The 20,730-nt window shown below is 38.0% G+C and overlaps 1 protein-coding gene across 3 annotated transcripts in view; it reads left to right on the top strand.

Annotated features, from left to right (window-relative positions):
• The first annotated feature begins 4,696 nt into the window (after positions 1-4,696).
• Positions 4,697-20,730, top strand: part of LOC309498426 (uncharacterized protein) — a 30,103-nt gene continuing 14,069 nt past the window's right edge. Inside the window, exons 1-2 of one of the 3 annotated variants that reach the window (XM_082169175.1) lie at positions 4,697-5,023; positions 16,349-18,602. In XM_082169175.1, the coding sequence (XP_082025301.1) occupies positions 4,966-5,023; positions 16,349-18,602 (2,312 nt within the window). In that variant the 5' untranslated portion in view covers positions 4,697-4,965. The remainder of the gene's footprint in view (positions 5,024-16,348; positions 18,603-20,730) is intronic. The other 2 variants (XM_082169174.1, XM_082169173.1) reach the window with 2 other exon arrangements.

Here is a 20,730-nt window from a genome sequence, read left to right as displayed (position 1 = left end):
GAATTTTCTTGTAAAGCTCATAGTAATTCCTCTTTTAATTCTATAATTTTACTCCATATTCATTTTTATTCTTGTTCAATATTTACTTTTAATCTTTAAATCTCTTCCTGGATGTAAATTGTCTGCACCTTTTATCATTTTAATGCTGAATTTCTCTCCTACTCATTCACTTTTCTTGTCTTAATAAAAACATTATCTGTAAATTGCATTGGCTCTGTTGCAAAGGCGTTTCCATCTTTTTTAATGATTATTATACCATTAGATTATGTTATCTTTAATCTTATCTTTAATACCATATCTTTAAAATTCAAAGTATCCTTTCCTTCTTTTTATCTATTGTTCTTTTTTTTCATCGAGCTGTGTTTCTTTTCTTATGATGTTTTATTCTGTTTACATCTTTTTATTTTCGAGTTTTCTATTTTACTCATCACCTGACTTCTTTGCTCTGGGATTATCTTTCCCCATTTATCATATGAAATCTAACTTGTCTTTTCTATACTATTTTAATTTTCATCCTTACAAATTCCTGCATTATGTTCTGCCAGGTTATTCTTCTGTTTTCAGTCAAGTCATTTTCATTTATATAGCACTTTTAACAATTTAGATTGTTCCAAAGCGTCTTTACAGTGACAACAGGGAATTTAAAGTATACTAAGCTTTGTAAGTATACTAAACTTATTTCCATCTCTCTGTTTCGCTTGAAAACAAATATTATATGTCCTTTCTTCATTCATCTTGACACTTTGTGCTATCAAAGGATTCATTTTTGTTTCTATCTTAATTTATTCTGTTTTCCTCACTATTCTCACATGCTGAGACATTAAATCATACTCAGCTATAGTTTCCTCTATTTGTTTTTTAGTTACAGTATTCAGGATCGTTACTAAGTTATCAACTTTGTGATTCTCCGACCTACTTCTCTTAGTTACCGTATTCTATCTGTTATAGGTATTTCATCTTCTATTGATAACCATATACTTAATAGTGTTAGATTAGATAATCTCCTTTCATTGCGAATATTTCTCCTCTGTTCCTGTTAAACTTCTCACATTGTCAATAGCTTTTAGCTTTTGTTATAGCTACCAACTTAATCAATGTTATAGCTTCTCAACTCAAATTCACATTTTTAGATGTTTTAATTATACGATCTGTATAAGCGTTGTGGTCTTCTCTTAACCATTTTGATCCTATCTGTTTTCTGGCTGCATCTGTTAACTATGGCTCCAATAAATTTTCTTTGGGTTCCTGAACTCCGGCTGTCCGACTGGATTCCTCTCCTAACAGAAGTCAAAGGTCCCCTTCTATCATCCTTTCTCTGCTTTGCTTCTACGCTCTCCTAGTTCTCAGATATCTCTGAGTTTAAGAGCTTTATTGCTCACTGACTTTTTTATTGTTTCCAGCATTCTCTTTAGTCTCTTTATTTCTGATGTTTAATGGTTTTATTATTTTTACATTTCTCTCACTATTCTTCTCTTAAATTCATAACATACTTAAAATATGATTGTTTCATATTATTCTGTTTTCCTGTCTTTAACCATCCCTCTTTTCTTTAGCTATTTTGAGTCTAGTCTCTGTCAGGATCTATCTCCCTATCCCAGTTTCTTATCAGCGCTCTTTTCAAACTGTCTTTTCCCCATTAAGGTTAAATTCTAACCTTTCTTCTAATTTCATTCTGAATTGTGGACTACATTATTAATTCAGCTTTTGACTCATAACATTTAATAGTACATAATTTTGTTCTACAATCTGCTACAATTGTGGTTTACTACGACACATAAGTAATGCATATCAAAGGGCATAATTATAATAAAATAACTGTATATTCCATAACAATATATAAACTTAATGTCCAGAAACCGATACAAAAGTACAAAAAAGTGCAACAGTAACTTATGCTGAATCTAAGTAGTCCTTTAAAAACACTAAGTGCAGCCACAGTGTAGTGAAATAAGAGACTTTAATAGAGTACACAAATAAACCTCAACTTAACAAGTTCAGATTCAACAAGAGCAGTATTAAACCCAGAATGAAAATATACATATTTCAAGTATCTCAGGTAATTTCATTTCCACAACCTGTTGTAATTATAAATAGCCCTTACCTGTAGGTTAAAGATGCTAGACGTTGTTTCAGGGTTTAACCAGTTCAGTCCTGGATCCGTTTCACTGGGCGTTTGCTAGTATCAAAATCCAAACTTCATCAAAATAAAGATATTTCTAGGAATAATCACTCAAGACTTGTCTCGACAGTTTTCCGAATCACCACAGAATGGTTTCGTTTTAGTTAAGAAAAATTCAGAATAATACCAAGACAATAAATTTAAAAAAGGGAAAAAATAACAGAAAAGTGTGTAGGTCTTCAACCGAAATTGCGGCGCTCAGAAACAGGGAACAAAGCCTTTTATACTCTCCCTGTCATTGGAGCAACGCAAGGCCAGTTTTAATCATCCGTCAAGCGATCCAAATCTCTCCTGCAAATGTAATATTTCACAATTGGGGCATTCAAATTGGCTTTCTGACATAAACCCTCTTACAATATTTATTCACTTTTTTATTCAGTTTCTCCATTTGTCTGAGAACTCGTATCATCTGCTTGCCATGCCGGGGAAGTAATAAATGTGACTGAAAACATTGCTATGTAATTTGAAGATGGGTCCTTCCTCTTCTCCGTTTTATTGGCTTTATGGACTTTTCTGGCATCGTTCAACTAAAAGATTGAGAGAACGAAAGAAGCAAACAGAGAAGCAAAAGGAATATAATTAGCTAAGCTGCTGTTTGCAACATTTAGCAAAGATAATCATCTAAATTGTTTTTGTATCATTGATGTTTTATCCATGTCATATTGAGAGAAATAACAATATCATCTTTCAGTAGAGCAGTTTTATAGGCTTTTATCATCTATCCTGAGTCAAATAATGTGTTTCTAACAGCAAACACTCAGAATAAAGTGAGATGATCTGCTGATGATCCTGAATGGCTTGTTGAAAGAGTGTTGATAGTCTGAGGCTCATCAATATTAACAGATCTGCTGAAAACACTCTTTATTTCATGACAATAGTTCCTGTTTTCACCTCATTTATTATGCTGATGTCTTCAGATCTCCTGTAAATTGGCACTTAAAGCTCATTTCATCTGTGTCAGCAGACTGAGGGTATTTGTTGGCTACTATATGTAGGGGAGAGCGGGGCACAAACGAACCAGAGCCATAGAGAGAGAGAGAGTTGCGACAACTCCATTGACTACAATGGAAAGCTTTTTTTACAGCAATGGAGCCTTTCAATAGTTCCCGGAAGTAGCAGCAGCGCGGTAGAACCTTACAGTCTATGGGTAGAACAGACCGTTTGTGATGGACTTTTATAAAAGGTAAGACGTTTAAAGAACTAAAAATTTTCATATTTTCTTTCTTTAAATTCACCTGACATGGAAAGTGTACCAACCTACCCATACTTGAAAGCAGTTTTTACCAGTATTTGAGAGATCTACAACCCTTTTCACTCATTATTAAGGCTCCTCTGGATGATGCATTATTTATCATGTATAATGTAATTACTATAATAAAATAACCAAATAAATAGATTTTATAGATTAAAGAAATGTAGGTCATGAATTTATCAAATTATGTTAAAAGTAAATAATGCACATGGACACTAATGAAATAATGTGTGTGTGTGTATAATCATGTTTTGTTTGAAAATGTAATATTATACATTAATATATTATGTATTCATTTATACAGTAATAAGTGCATGGGGTGCATAAGCATTGTAAACATTAAGATTAATGAAATTTCATTTAATAAATTCTACATTTTACTTGTTTGCAATGGATTTAAGACAATCAACTGTTACCTGCAAGTCTCTGTCCTTGTGAAACCATAGTGAACATTACGTGATACCTTTAAATAACATTCTAGTTTAAGAACAAAAAATAGTCAAGTCAAGTCATCTTCATTTATATACGTTAGTGCTTTTAACAATGTAGATTGTATCAAAGCAGCTTTACAGAGATACACCGTATAATTTATGGTAACAGAGATTGTTTTGGCTTTATAGCGGTTCTTTAATAAAGTTATTTTCCAGCTAAATGTTCATTGATTCGCTTCCGTTGGAATGATCATTTGTTATTAAATTAGGGGCCGCTAAGACGACACCATTCTCTCTACACAGACTTTAAACCTATTTTTTACAGTCTATGCTTTAAACGCGAACCTAAATAAAATACTTGAAATACTTCAAAACAACTGCAACACGGTCTTTAACCAAGGTAACATTAGCCAGAAATATGTTAACAAACGGCAGGCAACGCTGGTTGACCACTATAAACATTAAATACTAGCAGATTTTTATCTTTTAAAAATAACATTACTGTAACTACAAACACATACTACATTCACATGTCAGTGTATTATTTACATATTGTAAATCAATTAATTTATTTACTACAAACTACCAAAAATCAAAGTTCTGCTCTCTAACTCCATCGATTTGAATTGGCGCTGAAGCACTTCCTGGAACTATCTGAGATCTACGCGAATCACGTGACAAGTAAGCATTTCGAACTTCCGTTGTTGCAACTCTCTCTCTCTACGGCTCTGAAACGAACTTAAGCACTTAAGCTTGTTGGTGTCAACAGACTGGGGTCTGTCAACAACAGGTCTGTATCTCAACAGAGATACAGACATACATGCTTAGATGTGTCATTTAGTATTAAAACAAACTCAGTAACTGATAACTTTGATTTTCAGCTCCTCCTAAAGTGGAATTCATCATCAAGCTCCTCCCAAAGCAATCACATCATCAGTGAAGCTCCTCCCACAGCAATCACATCATCAGTGAAGCTCCTCCTACTGTAATTCTCATATAAATGCTGGAATATTCCCATCAGCTACAAGTGAAGACGAGCAGCAAAGCATCAAGAAGAGCTGAAATCTGTAAAGACTGAGTTTATTAAAGAGGACAGTGAGAACATGAGTGATCCAGAACCCTGCAGAATGAAACACACTGAAGATCCTGAAGAACAAAGAGGTTGGTGTTTATTCTTCATTCATTCATGATGCTGAAGAACATTCATGTTAGAAACATTCAAGAACTTCATCAGTTTTAGACAAACGGGTAAACTATGAAATAGAAGAATATTTTCTTTCTTGTTTGTTTACCACAAATGGTCAGTAAAGGAAGGTTTGAGAAACTGTTATATTGATTGTCAACATCAGGTCCAACTAAATATTTTAGCTGTTTTATTTTACATTTATAACTGGCTCACATTTTTTTGCAACCATGTTACCAAACATTTTGACATTTCTCAATATAGTTTGCTGAGTATTGCCACGATTCGATATCGATTGTTTTGGATATACTGTATATATCTAGCCTGGGTTTCCCCATACTGCCTTGCTCGCAGCGCGATTTTATTCACGCTGCTAGGCAGTCTGGACACCATGGACAAGATTTTCCCCTGAAAAAGGGAACCAATCACAGAACGGGGAGGGAGCAGCAAGACGATGACGACACCGAAGCAGTTTGTTTATATCAGACTCGACGTTACCTTCTACCCTCATGTTTATCTTGCACAAACGGTAATATTCGCTAAACGCCATCGTGTACAAATAAATCTTTGACCCATCGTCTTTTTCCTCGTTGAATTTCTGCCGCTCTACATACGTCATCTGGTATAATTGAAGCGATTGGCTATGAGCTACGTACAGGCACATTTGATAGACATTCATAGCGCCCAATAAACGGATCTGGGCATTCGTAAACCACGCCTCAAATACGAGAAAATGAACACGTAGTTCCCAGAACAAGTCTCAAATGAGACTTGGTCTGACGTTAGCCAGGCTAGTATATATCAGATGAAGTACATGGCAAATGTTCTCAAGGAAAGAAAATCTCTCAAATAATGCTGTAAACCACACATGAAATACACTTAGAATTACATTTACTACACTTAAAGCAGGGCTCAGTAGTTTCAGGATTTCTTCGCTGTATTCTCGCTTTTTGCTCGCAGGTTTCTCTCTAGAGCTCCCCCCACAGCTTCGGAAAAGGTATTTGACAACACTGTTGTAAAAACTCGTTGTTGATTCTCAGACACCAGAGGCTATAGATCAACGACATCAAAGCAGATGGGACATTCTTTAAAACGTCTTCTTCATTCGGGTTCGAACAGCGTGAGGGAGCGCAATAATGACAGCATTTTAGCAGATTTCTTTTGGTCGTAAAGCAATTGTTTACATCGCGAGACCGGATATCACGCGATACTTCTTGACGCGGCTCAAAGTTGCAAGTGCAGATTTTCCGCTCACGGGCACCAGGGGGGTGCGAGACGACTACCATTCAACCCGAAATAAGTATAACCATTCCAATGACTCCAAAGCTGTTCAGTTAAGGTACAAAAGTTACTTAGTTCACCTTTAAATTACATTCAGGGATGTTTTTTTTAAATAATAATAAAGTTATACTAACTTTACAATTACATAATCATATTTCTATGGTGGCTGTCAAAAAAGTTTACTGATTTATTCAAACATGCATCAAATATTGAACATTGAAAATTATAATGAATATGTAATGTGGTGCATATATTTATCAAAATGCTCCTCTCTAGAATTATTTTTTCTTGCTGAACAATGAGTTGAATATGGTTTTTCGTTTTTGTATGATTTATTTATAATTTTTATGATACATACAGGGTGAAAAGAAAATAAGTAAACAACCAACCAAACAAATAAACAGGTATAAGTCAAGTCACCTTCATTTATATAGCGCTTTTAACAATATAGATCGTTTCAAAGCCGCTTTACAGTGATAATATGAAATTAAAGTGCCAGAGATTGTTTTTGCTTTATAGCATCTCTAGAATAAAGTTATTGTCCAGCTAAAGTAAGTTTTGATTGATTCACTTCCGTTGCAAAGATCATTAGTTATTAACTTAGGGGCCGCTTATACGACAAGGCTTTGGTCACTTTAAGAAACAAAAAAGAATACAGTTGATAACAGTTACAAATACATCTGACTAAAGTTAATTAGAAACAAACAATCCTTCACTTGATAAAGGTTTGGCCATTTGCTTTGTGAACACACACACACACAGACACACACAAATCATGGACATTATTAAAAAAGATTAGTCAAAAGATTAGAAAAATAGTCAAGCTCGTATTATTCGCAGTCAAAAATGAGTACATTGAAGACAATTGAGACACATTTCATCTAGTGGAAGCTCATTTTTGAAATATCAATCTCAAATTTGGCGCAACCTCAAAACTGCTTGTTTAGATTCATTGATTTTCTCACAGTTTTAGAGTTTTTTTGTAGTTTTTTTGTTGAAAATACATATTTTGGTAACACTTTATTTTAGGGCTCTCACTTTTAACTAGTTGTCTATTAGCATGCATATTACTAGGATATTGACTGTTTATCAGTACTTATAAACCACATATTAATGCCATATTCTGCATGATCTTTGTAAGACCCAGGACCAGATATGATGAAAGAAGACCAGGAGTCGTGAGGTTCAATCAAATAAGTAAAAATTTACTGAAGAATAGTTTGCAGTTATATTGGTAGAGCCAGCATCAAAGTCTCACGAGGAGGTCGCAAGCTAACTCTACCTTACACAGAAATCTTACACCAGTTCCAAGGACATGCATTGCATAAACATTCACTTCTGATGAGCTAAGAGAACATAAAGTCTAAACAATTATACACTCATAGATAGACAGCAGGGTACATTGACATTATTCAAGATAATTTGTCATCCGAGTCCAAGTTGATCCCATGATGACCTTGGGGGTCGTCAGAAGGGTCCCGAGATCTACATACCACGAGACCTGCACAGAACATGCAACGCATACACAAAAGCACAAAGAAAATAACAGTTCTACCAAGGTTGTAGAGAGCCTGAGCTCATTGTTATCAGGACGGATTGCCCAAAACATACTGATAACACCTTCCCTCCTCAGAAGAAGTGCAGATAATATCCACTTTATTCTCTAGAGAAAGACACATGAAATAAATACAATTCTGTGAATGAACCAGATCATGAGAATGCGTTGGTAAGTCACATAGAGGTTGACCCCTGTAATATTAATTTGTTCAACAGAGGAAAACACAGAACCAACTAATAAGTCTTCAGGCATTCTGTCTTCCATTAATAATTAGCTGTGTTCCCCAATACAAAGAACCTGTTCTCAAGATCCTCATCCAGGGCTGCGTTTCCCAAAAGCATCGTAAGCCTAAGTTGATCGTAAAAACGATCGTACGACTGATCTTAATATTACGGTCTGTTTCCCAAAAGCATCGTAGCTTAAGTAGCACTTGAAAATCTTCGTAGAACTACGAGTGCTCTGGAGTAATCGTACATCCCCAAGTTCATCGTAAGAAGACAGATTTAAGAGGACACCTGCAGGACAACCGGCAGATTACACTTTTATCTAGATTTAACAGATTACGCTGCAAAGTGAGTACAAATATAAGGTTTTGATTGTACTTTTTTATTGTACACTTTATTGTACTTTTTTTTTTAATGAATGTATAAATTAAATAATAAAAAAGGGAAGAAAAAATACACATCTAAATTAAATTAATGAACAAAATAAAATCATAAAAGAACGAAGCAATGTGGGAAATATACTTCAAAGACTGGGCAAAATATGGATGAATAATAAATAAAAAAATCGGTCAATGACTTGCTGACGTGCACGAAAACCAGCCATGTATTGGGCATTTCTTGCGGACCTCCTTCCTTGATCTTTGAACACCCCGGGTTGCAGTTAGTTTGCAATGTCCACCCAGATGTTTTGTTTTTCCTTATTTGTATGGTGTCCTTTAAATCTGTTAAAAATAACATCTTTGTTTCGCCTCTAAAATTAGGCCTACATTAATTTAATCTTTTTTGAAAGGTATCTTTTCTTGTTTGTCTTTTTGTTCATACATTTTGTCAGTAGGCTATCTCTGCCTGAATGTAGACTTTAGACTTGTCTTGATTGCTAATCCACAGATGATGATTATTAGGTTAAACCTAATAATTAAGGCTAAACGTTCAGAATACGATTCCATATAAGGTTGTATTTCAGCACTTCGCGAATGGACAGCGACTCTTAAGTAGCACGTAAAACGCGTTCTCGCGCGTTCATGTTAAGTGCACTTTTGGGAAACGCTCGTGGAATTGCTGCGAGCGTTCGTAACCTTGCACGTAGAAAGCGCTCTTAAGAGCTAAGATACATCGTTATCGGGAAACCCGGCCCAGGGCCATAAAAATTAGTCACACTTAGTCATGTCTTAAAAGTATAGCAATATATAATCAGAACTGCTGACAGCAAAATAGGATTAAAACTACATATGGATCACATTATGATTTGATTAGTACACAAAATAGGATTAATATAAAACTCAAAAGGATATTGATATAGTGAAGAGGCTAGGGATTTTGACCCCAACCCTTCACCTTATTGTTGTGCAAAAGTTGTAGTTAATAGTGAATGTATTCCCCATACTGAGGTGTTACCCATATTTTATCTAAACATTTTGAAATAGTATTTTTTTGTTGTTGCATTTTTCATAATTTATTTATTTATTTATTTATTTTTCAGTGTTGGAGTAACACTGAAGCAGTGCACGAACGTTAATTTTGTTAATTAGATAATTAGGTGACAAATTAACTGATGATTGAGTATTAGTGATGAACACCTGATGAATCACTTCAGCAGAATCACTGAAGAAAAGAGAAACACAAGAACTACAACTGACCTTCAGCCACAGCCTCAGAGGCTGTTTACACAACACCGTTTTCAACTAAAAACGTAAAACTTTAAGTGTTTTGGCCATTTGGGGTGCCTGGAAATGCTAACTTTTGAAAACCGTTTTCAAAGTGCAAGTTTGTGAAAACGGTCTCTGTGTACGGTCTCTGAATACAATGACGTCATGCCATAGACAGTATATAAACTGGACACAGCGACCCCATTGGATTCAACGGAGAAAAGTGAAGTCAATTAGAAGCTCTCACTTCCTGATGGTTGAGTGTACTCAAACTGAGCTTGACGACGTAGACGTGACGTGAGCAACCCATCTGTCTTCTAGTAGCTGTACCAAGAGAAATCTGAATCATTCCCTTCTGAAACTTGCAGAGATGGAGAGTGTGAGTAGGAAGTGTCCATGAACTATAGGAGCAGGAGAAACTTTTGCTAAGTATTCTGATAAATTATTTTGTCATTTTGCCTCCATGCCCCGCGATTGCCCGCAAGCTTCTCCTCCTGTCCATACGGTAATTTCTCTGTGCGACAGAGAGTCGCGTGGTTATGATGGTTATGATGAAAAAATGGTTTACAAAAACTGCATCTACGGGGCCATAACGTAGGATACTACGTAAGGCAGGGGTCGGCAAGTAACTTTGGCCGCAGGCCAATATTTTTTTTAGCCAGTAGATGGCGGGCCAGCTACACGGAGTAGGCCTATGGATACAAATTAAATACTCTTATATAGGCCTATAATTGTGGAATATGATGTGTCCGTCACCGTCCGTGGATCATTCATTCAATCTTTTTTTTTTTTCAAATTAAAACCAAAAATAAAAAGATGAAAAACGACTTGTTTTTCCATTATTTATTTCCTGAACTGAAATGAAAAAAACGAATAAGGACGGGTTTTCTGATTTTCTGATTGTGCTCAGATCAAAAATAGAAAAAATGAATTCATGGATTAGACAAATTTTAATTTTTAATTTTTAATTTTTAATTTAACACCTTATGCATATATCAAGGAAATCATTTTAAACAGATCAAGTACTATTGTGGTAACAGATTACAGCCATTTTAATAAAGGTGTGAATAGCAATCATGCCTCATTCAGTACAGTCCGACTTTTGAACTTTATTCCTTTTTTTTATTATTATTATTTATTCGGGGACACACACATACACACCTAAGGTTTAAGGAGGTCTGCGCGGGACTGTTTTTTTTTTTCCGTCCCGCTCCCACAAGGTTCTATTCAGCAACCGCTTAAAATATACTCGGTGTTCTGCCGCTTTATTTCCCGACCTGACGGGTCCACAAAATTTAGATCTCGTTTCCATAATCTCACATTCAAATGTCTCTAACGGAAAGGAGGAGATTAAGTAGCCTATAATAATTATAAATGCTATACAAAAATTGTGTTCGTGTCAATATAAATAGTAGGCTATTTTATCATTGTACTGTCAGCAGAGAAAAAAAATGCCACAAAAAAAAAAAAAGAAATATAAATAACATAAATTAAATAGGACAAAGCCTATCACTCAAATTTCTAAGCAACATAAACGAAAATCATATTGCCCTACTGACGAAATGAAGTAGGCTATTTTCTGCCGAACTATTTCAAACATCCTTGCAAAAAAAGAATGTTGTTGACTGACAATGGTTTCAGTACCAAACAGCTCCTCAGAGCTAGGTGTACAGGTGGTCAGAATTAAGTGCGGATACGCTGTCAAAAGATGTCGGGAGTGCGAGTGGGCTATTGTCAGTCAGACCGCCCGCTCCGTCCAAAGTACACCAGAGTTCTGACCGCTAACGTCTTTTGACGCGCGAATGGACACAAAGTGGTCAAGCGTATAACTAGACGCGGCAGGCGCGAATTTGACGCGCTATTCGCGTCCGGTGTGAACGCACAGTTATACTTTAAAATGTAATCCCGCGCCGCATGATTCCCTATGGGCGTTTCACACAGTATGCGGCGGTGAAATCGCCGCGCGACTACGGCTTTTCTCAAGTAGTGGAAGAGTTTTGTGCAGCATTTAGGACTACCAAAATAATCCGGCGGGCCAGAAAATATTGCTGGCGGGCCAGTTTTGGCCCGCGGGCGGCCAGTTGCCATTCCCTGACGTAAGGTAATGGAGCCTTTTATACATTTTTGTGTTTCTTTAGAAATAAATAATGGACAAATGGAGTCTTTAAATGCCTCAGATGTAAAGTTATTCGCTGTCAAAGTGACGCCAAAATGAATGGGAGTCAATGGAATGCTAACAGCGGGTGGGGGTCTGCTAATCAATGGCGGCGCCCGGGGAAGCTTCAATATTTTCCAAAACATTGGCCCCCTGCGTCATGCACATGCGTATTACGTGTTGAGTCTGTTGTGTTTCATCGCCATCCACTGGCCTGGCAGCAAAATACAGGGTTTTTAGTAGTTTTCGTGGATCCGTGTGAATGGGGATCGTTTTGACAACGGTGTTGTCTGTGTATGCAGAAAGGAAAATCGTTTCAGTTTGAAGCATATCGTTGTTGTGTAAACGTATCCTTGGATGAAGTACTAATAGAATAAGGAGGATATTCTTCTTGGCCAGGAGAATAATCTTTCTTAAAGAGTTGATAAATGATCGTACTGTCGTTTCGGTAGACAAACAGATCAGTTGATTGTAAAATTAATTCTGTTACAATTAATTCTGAAAGCTGATCTAGTTATTTTATACATACACAATTACAACTTGTCATAATTATATATTTCCCTTTTTGAGCTAATTTGCTGGCGTTGTGTGCCTCACACCCACACACGCACACATGCTCACACAAACACACCACTCAAACCTTCCATAAAATAATCATTCATAAAGTTCAAAAGGTTGAATCACAGGCTTTATTGCACAGGATATGTGCTGTGAGAAACACACTTTCCTTGATGATGCGCTTCCAGTGTGTGTTCTCCCTTGACGGTATTTTCCTTAAAAATGCTCTATGAAGGTATAATTTATGTCGTTGGGAATGCAGTACGATTATATATTAAAAATATGAAACTCAATTACAGAAGGCTGCTTTCGACGTTGTTCTGGGGGAGGTCAAGGCGGTCAGAGGTGCGGCTAGTTGGCTGAAGTTGCGAATGAAACACCGATAGAAGTTGGCGAACCCCAGAAACCTCTGTAGGGCCTTACGGGAATCTGGACTTGGCCAATCTATCACAGCCTTAACCTTGTCAGGATCCATACACACTCCTTCAGATGAGACGATGTAACCTAGGAAAGGAACAGACTGTGCATGAAACGCGCATTTCTCCGCCTTGACAAAAAGCCCATTCTCTAGCAACCTCTGAAGCACTCGTGTGACATGTTGAACGTGTTCCTGGAGAGAAGAAGAAAAATCAATATATCATCCAGGTAGACATATATGAACGCGGTTTTCCATTCATCCCCCTTCCTGATGCAAACCAAATGATAGGCATAAGTCCAATTCTTTAAAGACTGATGCTCCCTGCAACCTCTCTAAAGCTGAAGACATCAACGGCAAAGGATAAGTATTCTTTACCGTGATGTTGTTCAGCCCTCGGTAGTCAATACAAGGTTGCAGAGAACCATCCTTCTTCCCAACAAAAAAGAACCTCGCCCCCGCTGGAGAAGAGGAAGGGCAGATGAATCCTCGATGGGAGGTGCTCGCGGGTAGTGGGGGAGGGGCATGAGAGTTGTAAACATTAAAAATGTTCGCTAAGTCGACCCAATCTGCCAGACTTGCCGACTGCAGCTTTAAGATATATGTGAGGTAAATACTGGTGATCAATTCAGCTTATTGGAAGCAATTTTGAGACCGTTGTTTGTATTAACCCACAAGTGGGTTAATTTCAGTCTATTGGTTTTGGAGGCAAAAGTCTCTGGAATTTACAGCTGCAGAAAGGAGGTGTCCCTGGTTGGGTTTGTGGTGATTCTGGGCCATAGGAATGCCTTAGCATCCTTCGTTTCCTGATAAGGCTGTTGATTTATGCATTGGGGTCACCACAGGGTTTCTTGGCCATTTGGTCTTAAATTTGGGGAACAAAGATAAATCTTTTCCTGCTGTCCTGGCATCGCTGGTATGAGATTAGACAGGCACAAAAGGGAAAGGGGGGTGACATCTCCTTTAGCCATCTCGGCACCATGACTGTGTTTTATGACTTACTAATGGTTCGATGGGGAATCGTTCCGAACTGTGGAATGCGGTGTTGGGTTAATTTAATGAAATGGACTGTTCAAGGATAATCCTACAATTTATAATGCAGGAAATTCCCTGCAATAATGCAAATCTGATAAAATCTATAGTACACAAACTCAAAGAATAACAAAAACTTTCATACAAAGAGTAAATATAAACAGTAAAAAATGACAAAAGGCAGTGAGTGTCAATATTAATATATAGGAGCAATTTTTGTAGATGTGTAAAGGGTGTGTGTTTGTGTGTGCGCGCAGATGCAGATGCAACTTCAACCTCAGAACATCACTGTTGTCACTTATCACTCACGGATGAGATCACCCCTTAAGTTGGCGAGGGCTGCACAGATTCTGAGTATTTTTTTTTTTTTTATTTTGGGGGTCATGTTTATTGGTATCACTCGAGACAAGATCTTGTATACTTTAAGTCGTCTGATTGCCCTCTCAACATGACTTCGTACATTTGCAATCCTTCGAGTTGCTGTGACTTGTTCCTCAGTTAGCTGGGCACCCCCTCTAGTGAAAGCAGGAAGAACCAATTTGACCCTTTTTTCAAAGAGTAGATCTGCCATGACTTCGTCTCCAGGCTTTAAATAGTCCAAGATACCAGAGTTCATAGTGATATATTTGTCACTGGCACGTCCTCCATATCCAGTTGAGATAAACATGATTAAGCCACATGGGGCAACAGCAACAGGGTATTTGATTGTGTTGTGCGAGTAGTAATGGCTGTAGGACTCCCCTCTAGAATCAAGATTTTTCGCCTTCTGTAACAAACTTTCGCTGCAGTTAATGACACAAGTAAATAAGTAAAAGGAAAACACTCCTTGAATGCATTTGGCATAGTGGCCTTAATGGTTTCTTTTGGGAGCCAGATAATAAGAGGGCGCAAGACCTCCTCAATTTTATCAATCCAGAATGAGATAACCTTACTGGCAACACTCTGAGACCCATGAAACTGCCTACCAAGGTCACCCAACACACCATTTAATTTCAATTTTATCAGTGTCATTAGTATCTGGTCACGCACTGACAAAACAAAAGCCCTTTCAGCAAATCCATCTAAGGTGGAAACAAGAGAGTTGAAGGTTTCAAGTTAGACTCCAGTGTAGAGGAACGAATCGGCATCACTCTGAAGCATGGAGGAGCTGAAATCTTCAGTTTGTGTTGTGGCATCATTGGCCGTCTCGTCAACACCCTGCTGTTCACCATAGTTGTGGTCCCAAAGCGATGGATCTGCCCACTGGGTGGAAATAGTGCTGTATGATGGTTGTGGCACCTCAGGTATGCCCTCATCCTCCTGGTCTGTCAATTCTGCAGTTGCTGTAAAAAAAGAGCACATGGGCTACATGTTAAACTCTACAGTTTCTGTCCATGTTTCTCACACAGACAACATTAAAGTAAAAGCTTATGATAAATGGTGATGGAAGCTCTTCCTCGCTCAGGCTAACAACTACCTGGCCCACATAACGATAGCAGCTAGCTGTACGATAGCCCTCAGTGGAGTTCATAGCTCTAAACCTACAGTAGCATTCAGTGGACAAAGGCATAAACCACTAATGGCCATGTTTTTAACACATTTACTCATAATGGGCTTATTGTTCATAAAAATGTAGGTTACTGCCCACAGATAATACAAACATTTTTGTAGCAGGCCGGTGGAGCTCGTAAAAATGTAACAATCGGAGGTAGCTAACTAGGTTAGCTGTGAAGTGGTGCTATCGCTAACCAGCTACACAATTCAACATTAAAAGTGGCTTACCTGTCACTTCGACACGAACAATTGCACGTCTCTTCTTCACCACTGGTCTGTCATATCCAAGGTATAATTCCGGGTTGGGATGGTCATCCGTGGGGCGTTTGTCAACAAAATGGTGTGAACAGACATACACCTTTTCCGGTGGATGCTTCAGTTTTAATGTAGCTAACCACTCTAAACGTTTACTCTCTGGCATTGAATGTAACTGATACGGAACCGGACATGGGCATTCTCTCATTCTTATCTTATATGCTCGAAGCACTCAGTTTCTAAAAAGTTTGAAATCTTCTTTGAATTGTTAAAACAACCAACAACAGCACATGTGGAGCCTGAACTCATTCTCTCGTTGCTAGTACAGGTCGAGCTACGAACCGGAAGTAGGCAACCGGAGTCGTCGTCAAGGGAGCGCACATTGTTTAGAGCAGAATAAGGTGAATAGCAACTACAACAGACAAGGAACAGACTGAAACTTATTGCTTAAATACACAGAACAGTAGACTGGAAAGCGAGACACAGCTGGGACAAATGAACTCATAACTAATTAACAAGACAGGGATTAAATCACAGAGACACGTGGGCAAACTGGGTGTCACAGGCAAACATAACATGAACACAGACACTAAACTTGACATATGTACTGGAAATGTAATTCAACTTTTTTTTTCTTTCCTTTCAGAGCTAATGGATGAGATCGATGAGAGTGAAGAACTGAGTGAAGTGGAGGAGGAGAGTGAAGAACTGAGTGAAGAACTGAGTGAAGAACTGAGTGAAGAACTGAGTGAAGAACTGAGTGAAGTGGAGGAGGAACATCAAGTCAAACCTGGAGAAAAACCTTTGAGTCGCTCAAAGACTAAAAATACATTTTTAAAGAAAAGAAGAGCCAAGAAATCTACAACCTGCACTCAGTGTGGAAAGAGTGTCTCAAGCAAACAAAGTCTTGAGCTTCACATGAGAATCCACACTGGAGAGAAGCCGTTCACATGTGATCAGTGTGGGAAAAGTTTCACAGCCAAACAAAGTCTTGAGCGTCACATGAGGATCCACACTGGAGAGAAGCCTTTCTCATGTGATCAATGTGGAAAAACATTTCTTAGGTCATCACACCTGAAGAGACACCTGACAGTTCATACTGAGGAGAAACCACATTCATGTTCTGTGTGTGGAAAGAGTTTTTCACAGCTGAAATATTTACATAGACATCAGAAAATTCATACTGGTGTGAGAGAGTACATGTGCTTTGAGTGTGAGAAGACTTTTATGACAGTGGAATGTTTAAAACTGCACCAGAGGATTCACACTGGAGAAAAACCTCACAAATGTTCACACTGTGACAAGAGATTCAGTCAGTCATCATCTCTGAAATCACATGAGAGGATCCACACTGGAGAAAAACCTTACAAGTGTTCACACTGTGACAAGAGATTCAGTCAGTTATCAAATCTGAAAACACATGAAAGGATCCACAGCGGAGAGAAGCCGCACACGTGTGATCAGTGTGGAAAGAGTTTCACATACAAACACAATCGGGAGATTCACATGAGAGTTCACACTGGAGAAAAGCCATTTACATGTGATAAATGTGGAAAGAGTTTCACATGCAAAAAAAGTCTTGAGATTCACATGAGAATCCACACTGGAGAGAAGCCGTTCACATGCAATCAATGTGGGAATAGTTTCAGTAATTCTTCTCACCTTAAAGAACACATTAGAATCCACACTGGAGAGAAGCCGTTCACATGTGATAATTGCGGTAAAACATTTCTCAGGGCATCAAACCTGAAGGCACACCTGACAGTTCATACGAAGGAGAAGCCATATTCATGTTCTTTGTGTGGAAAGAGTTTTTCACAGCAGCAAAATTTACATAGACATCAGAAAACTCATACCGGTGTGAGAGAGTACATGTGCTTTGAGTGTGAGAAGACTTTTATGACCGCGAAATGTTTAAAACTGCACCAGAGGATTCACACTGGAGAAAAACCTTACATGTGTTCACACTGTGACAAGAGATTTAGTGATTCATCATCTCTGAAATCACATGAGAGGATCCACACTGGAGAAAAACCTTATAAGTGTTCACACTGTGACAAGAGATTCAGTCAGCCATCATCTATGAAAACACATGAGAGGATCCACAGCGGAGAAAAACCTTACAAGTGTTCACACTGTGACAAGAGATTCAGTCATTCATCACATCTGAAATCACATGAGAGGATCCACAGCGGAGAAAAACCTTACAAGTGTTCACACTGTGACAAGAGATTCAGTGTGTCAGCTAATCTGAAATCACACGAGAAGATCCACACTGGAGAAAAACCTTACAAGTGTTCACACTGTGACAAGAGATTCAATCAGTCAACACATCTGAAATCACATGAGAGGATCCATAGCGGAGAAAAACCTTACAAGTGTTCACACTGTGACAAGAGATTCAGTGATTCATCACATCTGAAATTACATGAGAGGATCCACACTGGAGAAAAACCTTACAAGTGTTCACAGTGTGACAAGAGATTCAGTCGATCAACACATGTGAAAACACATGAGAGGATTCACACAGGAGAAAAACCTTACAAGTGTTCACACTGTGTCAAGAGATTCAATCAGTCAACACATCTGAAATTACATGAGAGGATCCACTCCGGAGAAAAACCTTACAAGTGTTCACACTGTGACAAGAGATTCAGTGATTCATCATCTCTGAAATCACATGAAAAGATCCACACTGGAGAAAAACCTTACAAGTGTTCACACTGTGACAAGAGATTCAGTCGATCAGAACATCTGAAAACACATGAGAGGATCCACAGCAGAGAAAAGACGCACACGTGTGATCAGTGTGGAAAGAGTTTCTCTATTAAAAGTCACCTGAAGATACACATGAAGATCCATGCAGTGGAGAAACCACATCACCACAGTCTGAGATCACGGTAAGAAGTTCATCTTTATGTGCTGAGAAACAAAATCTCTTGTGTGTAAGTTAGTCACAGTCAAATCACTATATTTCCACCTATAGTTGGCGCTGTTTCACTGTGGCTGCTGTTGAATCATCCAGGTTGTGAATGAGGCAGACACCTGATGTGATTGAAAAGTGCTTGGTGTGTACAGTAGTAAATAGTATCGCTATATAAATGCCTCATTCATTCATTAGTTGCTTAACAGCCACGATGAGCAACATACATTTTGTCAAGTCAAGTCATCTTCATTTAAATAGTGCTTTCAACAATGTAGATTGTTTCAAAGCAGCTTTACAGAGATAACCGTATAATTTAAGGTAACAGAGATTGTTTTGGCTTTATAGCGGTTCTTTAATAAAGTTATTTTACAGCTAAAGTTAGTTTTGATTGATTCGCTTCCGTCGCAACGATCATTTGTTATTAAATTAGGGGCCGCTAAGATGACACCATTCTCTCTACACAGACTTTAAATGCGATCCTGTGAGAAACGTGGATGGCGTTCACATGCACATTAAGAATTCGTTCTATAGTTATGTGCGTTTGAATATATGTGCGCAGGTTTGGAATTCCCTACAAACCAAGCCTAAACAAAGTACTGGTGTTTTCTTATAATTTCAATTCGGGGTAGATACGCAAATTGAGTTTTCCGGACGACGCTTTATCTGTAGAGTGGTAAAGGGATCCTCCATAGGGAGAGACTAGTTGGCACTTCAGCACTGTGTTGACATCGGGTCCAGGCGAAGGTCCTTCATCAGATCTGGATACGGCCTGGATCCGGCAGGCTGCGTGAAAACCTCGGAATAAACAAAGACACTAAAATTAGCGTAGATGCCATTCTTCTCATTATGTAACAAGTACATCAGGATTTATGGGAAGTGTTCCCGGTTCCCGGTTCCAGCTGACCTAACCTATACAGCCTAACATTGAATTATCTATAGTCTATAATGTATTATGTGTATGCTAGGTCAAAGAGATGTGTCTTTAGTCTAGCTTTGAACTAACAGAGTGTGTCTGCTTCCCGGACAGTGTTAGGAAGACTGTTCCAGAGTTTTTGTTCTAAATAGGAAAAGGATCTACCGCCAGCAGTCGATTTTGATATTCTGGGTATTATCAACTGGCTGGAATTTTGAGATCGCAATAGACGTGAAGGACTATAATGCGTTAAGAGCTCGCTCAAGTACTGCGGAGCTAAACCATTTAGTGCTTTGTAAGTAATCAGCAATATTTTTAAATTGATGCGATGTTTAATAGGGAGCTAATGCAGTTTTGACAGAACTGGGCTAACATGGTCATACTTCCTGGTTCTGGTAAGAACTCGAGCTGCTGCGTTTTGAACTAACTGTAGTTTGTTTATTAAGTGTGCAGGGCAACCACCCAGTAGAGCATTACAATAATCTAGCCTTGAGGTCATGAACGCATGAACTAATTGTTCTGCATTTGTCAATGAGAGCATATGGCGTAATTTAGATATATTTTTAAGATGGAAAAATGCGGTTTTACAGATACTAGACACGTGACTTTCAAATGAAAGATTGGTATCAAAGAGCACACCCAGGTTCCTAACCGACGACGAAGACTTAACAGAGCAGCCATCTAGTGTTAGACAGTATTCTAGATTATTACGTGAGGACGTTTTTTTAGTCCAATAATTCGAATCTCTGTTTTTTCAGAATTTAGAAGTAGGAAATTACAAGTCATCCAATTTTTTATATCAGCTATGCATTCCGTTAATTTTGTGAATTGGTAAGTTTCGTTAGGTTTTGAAGAAATATACAGCTGAGTATCGTCGGCATAACAGTGGAAGCTAATTCCATGTTTCCTAATGATATCTCCTAAGGGTAGCATGCACAGAGTGAACAGCAGCGGTCCTAGTACTGAGCCTTGTGGTACACCACACTGAACTTGTGATCGATGAGACATCTCCGCAAACTAATAGAAAATAACCAAAACAATCCTAGGTTTTTATTTAACACCGTGGCTAGACTAACAAATAAACAGATGTCACCTGAACAAAATATTCCGTTACAGTTTAGTAACTTTTTAATGATTTCATGATTTGTTTTTCACTGAGAAAATAGAAAACATCAGAACCACAATTGTA

The sequence above is a fragment of the Leuciscus leuciscus genome (genome assembly GCF_965113295.1).
Source record: "Leuciscus leuciscus genome assembly, chromosome: 1".
Classification (NCBI taxonomy): Eukaryota; Metazoa; Chordata; class Actinopteri; order Cypriniformes; family Leuciscidae; genus Leuciscus; species Leuciscus leuciscus.
The sequence above is the reverse complement of the archived record's forward strand: the minus strand, read 5'-3'. Positions and strand labels throughout refer to the sequence as shown.